This window comes from Amblyomma americanum, chromosome 5 (genome assembly GCF_052857255.1).
Source record: "Amblyomma americanum isolate KBUSLIRL-KWMA chromosome 5, ASM5285725v1, whole genome shotgun sequence".
Classification (NCBI taxonomy): Eukaryota; Metazoa; Arthropoda; class Arachnida; order Ixodida; family Ixodidae; genus Amblyomma; species Amblyomma americanum.
This window is the reverse complement of record NC_135501.1, coordinates 22982809-22989157: the sequence shown is the minus strand read 5'-3', so window position 1 is coordinate 22989157 and position 6349 is coordinate 22982809. Positions and strand designations below refer to the sequence as shown.

Genomic DNA, 6349 nt, shown 5'->3' with positions numbered 1-6349 from the left:
ACACTTAAACTAGATACCACGTCTTACAGCCTATAAGTAATTACTTTTTTCCTCATAAGCTCCACTGTTGTAAATATACGGCAGTGCATTATAAAAACGGACGTCTTTTTGGGAAGGCAAGCGCTAAAAATTTTGAATGTTTATTACATTGTTCATTGATTGCAGAAATGGAGTTTTAAACTACATGTTTTTAATGATCGTAACGTCTGCACCACGGTGGATATGTGAACTTTGGCTACATATGTACCTCATGTTCTTAGTGGAGCTTAGATAAATGATCTAATGAGAAAGCACGATGAAAGAAGAAAAATGGTGAACTTACTGGGCAGGAAGTCTAAAATCATTAACGTTTTTGTCAACAGCGGCTCAAGTGAGCAACGTGGCAAGCATTGCTATCCTCGATAATGCCGCTGAAGACAGGCCAACGAGGGCAGTTACATCTGTGCCCTCACTGCCTTCAGCTGAAGTGCAGAATGCGTGCTGATCAGCTGAGGAAAGTATGGAAAGTCATCAGGAGCACTCTGGAATTATGTACAATATCTGTAATTGTCAGTGACATTGTTGCGGAGTCCTTAACCTACCACCCTGCGCATTTTCTTCAGTGCGCAGCAAGTGTATGGCCCATTTTTAAAACTGCAAGAATAACCTGACAGAATGAACAGAGAACGGTATGGAAATGAGGAGCTCATTGCAACTTACATAGCAAGAAAGCGAACATTCACTGAAACCAAGGAAAGCATTAGGGAATGTTTTTAAATTATTATTAATGATGTTAATGGGAAATTCATAGTGTAGTAAATTTTTTACCTGAAAGCTGAATGACTAGGAAGTAGAAGAAAAGATAACCACATGCTACCTCTGGGATCCGAGCCTATGGTCTTGGTGTGTCGCTTACAGCGACTTGCCAGCTGGGCGACCGTGGCGGCTGTGCCGACTGTCCTTGTGTTGCATGTGGCCTAAACTTGATGGTGTACAGCAGTGCGACTCCCAACTGTAGCAGTGGATGTGCAACATCCTGCCGTAATGCAAATGCCATATTGATTGTGATGGAATGGTACAGGCAGCAGCCATGTTTAACAGGTTTGAAGTTAACTTGAGGACAGTGCAGCGAGCTGTGAGAAGGAAAATGATAGGTGTAACTTTAAGAGACAGAGAGTAGTGTGGGTCAGGAACAAACGCGACTATGATGTTCTAGTTTAAATCATGAAGAAGTGAGCAATACTTATAGTGTGGACGACCGATGATGAGTGGTCCATTAATACTTATGAAATAGATTCCAAGAAAAGATAAACATTGCAGACGAGACAAGCAAATTTGTGGGATAGGGTGGCCGCAGCTGGCGTAATACTAAATTGGAGATCAGTGGGCAGTGCCTTTAACCTGCTTTGAACATAAGCAGGATGGTGAAGTTGACCGCCAGAAATAACAGCATTTCACTTTTCTTTGTTGCACATTACACGCAAGCACTTAGCACTAATTGATAGCTAGCTGTCTTGCCATAAATGCTGCTCCCGCTGTGCTGTGCGTCTTGGGATGCTGTTCCTCATTTCAAGAGACCTGTGTCAGTTTGGCAATGGATAAAATTTTTTCTATCTTGCATATCTGTGTAACAAAAGAATAATCTTATTATTCATTTGACATGGCCCCGCAGGGGGGGCGTCTGCAGCCCGCAGGCGTTCGTGAGTGGCGACGCACGGGTTCCCGAGCATCTGCAGGGACATCCCCGCAGGGGGACGATGGTGAACAGTGCATCACCACAGACCCGAGCACCTGCGCTTCGCCGTGCGTGGCATCGCCGTGTCCGGGGAAAAGGGGGTGGACGTGGTTGAGCCGATGCCGAGCGTTTGGACCTTTAAGGTCCCTCGGCGGAGGCAACACACCACTTTGGCCCCAGCTTCTTTTAGACGGCACCTCCGGCCTGACCCGACCGGGGGAAATCGGGAGTCGCCTTTTCCTGTCCTCCCCTCTATCTTTCACTTTCCTATCTTTCTCACAACTCCCCTGTCTTCTCCTCTCTTAACTACTTTTCCATTCTTCCTGGCGGCGAGGGTTAACCTTGTGTGACCAACTACCCTCAGTTTTGTCACATTGGTTATAGTTGGGGTGTGCAGCTAGCATGGGCAAGTCTTGCTTGTGTAAGAAAGGGCCATTTATTATACACATGTTTCTTCTTTCCGCAAGTGTCGTTCTGTGCAGCGAGCGTGCTTTTGTGCCCACACGTGTGCTTTCTGTACGGGGAGCGTCCTTGGCGCCGCCCACCGTTCTGCGAATGCCCCCGCCACCCGAAGTACGAACTGGAGAGCCGCGCGGCGTCTGCTTTCAAGTGGGCCCGTGCACATGTGCGCGTGAGTGTGTGCGTGTGTGTGCGCTTCCGGTGCATTGTAAGTGCGCGGTAGCCTGCGGCGCTGGGAGGAGACACAGCGGAGAGACGGACGACAAGGAACGAGTGTGTCTCAGAGAGTGTGTGTGTGCGATGCTGGACGGTGCGGGTGCGCGAGCGGGTGCGAATTCGCGAGTAACTACTTTGGCAAGTAAATAAGTTTTTGTAAATATATCCTTTTGCATTTCCTTCACATGAGTGCTTAATCGTCTCATTTCTTCAGCGCGTATTTGATAACATTAATTGAATCTTAAGGGTCATCTCTAACATTAATCAGAAGTGGGATTGTAACTGCGCGAACCGGACTGGAGACTGCGAATTCCAGAGAGCGAACTGTAGTTAATCACGACCATGAGCGAGACACCTTCAGGAGCGACAGCGGGCACCACCGACGGTCAAGATGGAGGAAAAGTGAGCGACAGCATTTCAGTGAGCGACTTCCTGAGCGCGATGCGGGAAAAAGACCGTCTGTTGGCCAGTCTGCTGGAAAGGCTCGCTCTGCCAGCGTCATCTGGAGCGCCAGGAGTGGCAGCAGCAACAACAACCTATCAGGTGATGCCTGACCTCAGCAAGAACATTTCTGACTTCGATGGCAGCGGCGATGCGGCGTCGGCGAAAGAGTGGCTGGGAAACCTGCAGACCACCGCTACACTGCACCGATGGCCTGAACCATTCAAGTTGGAGACTGCTAAGTGCCACCTTGTGGGACCTGCCAAGGACTGGCTGCGTTCTCGCAAAGAAGTGAGTACGTCGTGGGAAAATTTTGACTACCACTTCCGCCGCACCTTCTGCGGCCAGACACGAGCGGCAGAACGATGGAGGAAGATGCAGGAGCGAGTACAGCAGCGCAACGAAAGCACAACAGCCTACTTCCATTCAAAGGTGCGTCTTTGTCGAGAGGCCAACCTCGATTTTTGTGACACCTGGGAGCAGGTGCTGACCGGTCTCCGATCAAGCCAGCTCTGTACTATGCTACTTGGACGCACCCACGAGGACGACGACGATCTTCTCCACGATATTATGGAATTTGAGCGTATCGACCGAGAGCGGGAGCAAAGGTTTGGCGGCACGCGTGAGAAGAGGCAATTCACGGCGGCCACCGAAAGGGTTGCAGAAACACCACCTGCGCGGAAGACTACGTACGATCGATTTGGCAAGGACAGGAGACCACCCCTGACCAACGAAAGAGGCCAGTTCAAATGCTACAACTGTGGGCGATTCGGACACATCTCCCGCGATTGTCCAGAAGAAAGGCATGAGATGAAATGCTTACGCTGTGGGAAGAGCGGCCACACGCAGCGTCATTGTTCGATGAGCCAAAGCAACGAGACCAACACAGTGACCGACACCGAACGGAAAATCGCCCCTGGAGCGCTACTGAAGCAGGTCATGCTGAACGGGACGACGACCCTCGTCGGCATGATCGACAACGGCAGCTCTGGATGCCTCCTGCGTGCCTCTGCGGCTGCACGTTGCGGTGCGAGGCTGACGAAGGATGCCACGGCCCTCTACGGTTTCGGCAGCCAAGGCACTCCTTCAGCCAGGGCGATCGGCAAGTGCTACACAGACCTTGAGATCGACGGTGTCAAAGGCGAGAACGTTCCTTTTCTTGTAGTGCCAGACGATACATTGACAGTTGACTTGCTTGTCGGGAGAACGTACACAGAACTACCTTACGTGGCCTACGCCAGGCTGGGTGGTTGTTTGCGCTTCTGGCACAAAAGTGTATGTCCGTTCTCTCACCTGGAGCCGTTGAATGAGCCCAGACTGCGTGTGAAAGCGACTAGAGAGACCGTCATTCACTCTAACTCCATTAATTGGATAACCTTATCATCAGATTCCGATTTGTCAGGCCCTGTTTTGTTCTGTACACTTGGAAGCGAAATTCTTGTCGACATGAGAGAAGGGGAGATTAGTGTGCCGATTTTCACGAGCGGAGACAAAGACTTGCTTGTGAAAAGGGGACGGCGACTCGGGCGCGTCATGGAGGTTGACGTTGTGGAGATACCTGACAGCCAAAACCAACCTGCCCGCGTGAGCGAGAGCGATGCAACTGAGCCCAAGGTTTTCTGCGTTGCGACAGAGCGCAGACCAATCGAGGATCAGCAGCTTGAAGTGGGGCCCTCAGTAACGAAGCAGCAAAAGGCTGAACTTCTTGGCCTTCTAAATGAATATCGCGACTGCTTCGCCAACAACATTAGCGAGCTGGAATGCACTCCTGTGCTTAAGATGGACATCACGGAGACACCTGGAAGTTCGCCTGTTGCGGTTAGGCCGTACCGAACAAATGCCGCGGAGAGAGAGACAATTCGTGAGATTGTTGGAGAGTGGAAAAGAGAGGGTATCGTAAGCGAGACCTCGTCGCCTTACGCGAGCCCAGTGATCCTAGTGCAAAAAAAGAACGGCGAGAAGCGTTTAGTCGTCGATTACCGCCGCCTGAACGCGCAGACATTGAAGGAAAAGTACCCGCTCCCTAGCATGGACGAACAGCTTGAGAAACTGTCTGGGGCGAAGCTGTACACTGTGCTGGACCTTGCTCACGGCTATCTGCAGGTGCCACTCAGCGACGAAGCAAAGAGCAAAACAGCTTGCATAACACCTGATGAGACAGGGCAGTTCGAAAGGATGACGTTTGGGCTCACAAACGCTCCATCGGTGTTCCAGCGCCTGATGAATCGAGTCTTGGGGCCTTTGAGGGGCACGATTGCAATGTGCTATTTGGATGACGTGCTCATTCCGGCACGGAACTGGAACGGGTTACTCGTGCGGCTGCGCCAGGTTCTCGAAGCTTTCAAAAGGGCGAATCTAACCCTGAGACTTAGCAAGTGCGCCTTCGCTAAGGACAGCGTTGAATTTCTGGGTTTTCGCCTCAAGGAGGGAACGGTGCAGCCCGGAGAAGCTAAGGTGCAGGCAATAGAGCTTTTCCCTGTACCGAAAAACGCTCATGACGTCAGGCGGTTCTTGGGGCTGACGAGCTTCTTTCGGCGTTTCATCGCGAAATATGCTCTGATTGCCGAACCTCTCACCAGGCTCACCAAGAAAGAAGAAAAATTTGTATGGGGCTCTGAACAAGAGGAAAGTTTCCAGGAGCTCAAATCACGGCTCATGTGTGAACCTGTACTCCAGCTGTATGACCCGAAAGCGGAGACTGAGTTACATACCGATGCATGTGCGAAAGGACTAGCAGCAATGCTGCGCCAAAAGAAGGGCGACAAATGGCATCTCGTCTATTGTGTTAGTAAAAAGACGACGGACGCGGAAAAGAATTACCACTCGTCTAAGCTCGAGTAAATGGCAATTGTTCGGGCAGTGGATCGCCTCAGACCGCTGCTGCTGGGAATACACTTTACAATTGTTACCGACTGCCAGGCTTTGGTTTACCTCAACGCGCAGCGAACCCAAAAGCCGCAAATCGCAAGGTGGTATGATTTGATCCAGGAGTTCGAGTTCACAATCAAGCACCGCCCGGGAACGCGAATGCTCCACGTCGACTCTCTCAGCCGTGGTCCCGTGGAAGCTCCTCAAGACACGATGAACTCCCTGCTAGAAGAAAGGTTCGAGGTATGCGTGGCGTGTGACCTTGCCGAACAAGTAATGGTTCTTCAGAGAGGCGATGAAGAGCTGCGAGAGCTTCTAACCATTCTGGAGAAACCGGAGAGCGATCGTACGAAGGAAGGGAAGGCAAGAGCGGGGGGTTACAACGTGAGGGAGGGAAGACTCGTGAGAGATAGAAGAGGACGGAAACGTGAAGTTCAAATTCGCACTGCCAAAATGCATGCGAAAGGCAGTTGTGGTGCAATCGCATGATTTGTTGGGACACTTCGCACTGAAAAAGACAGTTTCCAAAATCCAAGAGAGCTTTTAGTTCCACGAATGAGGAACTACGTCCGGAAGCACATTTCGCAGTGTTTCGAATGCATTTACAACAAAGTACCTGCTGGCAGACGAGAAGGTCTTTTACACCCAATT

General features: G+C 50.8%; 1 protein-coding gene across 1 annotated transcript; it reads left to right on the top strand.

The window, feature by feature from the left end:
- The first annotated feature begins 2731 nt into the window (after nt 1-2731).
- LOC144133737 (uncharacterized) lies at nt 2732-6030 on the top strand. Its single transcript, XM_077666863.1, has one exon. The coding sequence runs from the start codon at nt 2732-2734 to the stop codon at nt 5669-5671; it is 2940 nt and encodes a 979-aa protein (XP_077522989.1). The 3' UTR covers nt 5672-6030.
- The last annotated feature ends 319 nt before the right edge of the window (nt 6031-6349 follow it).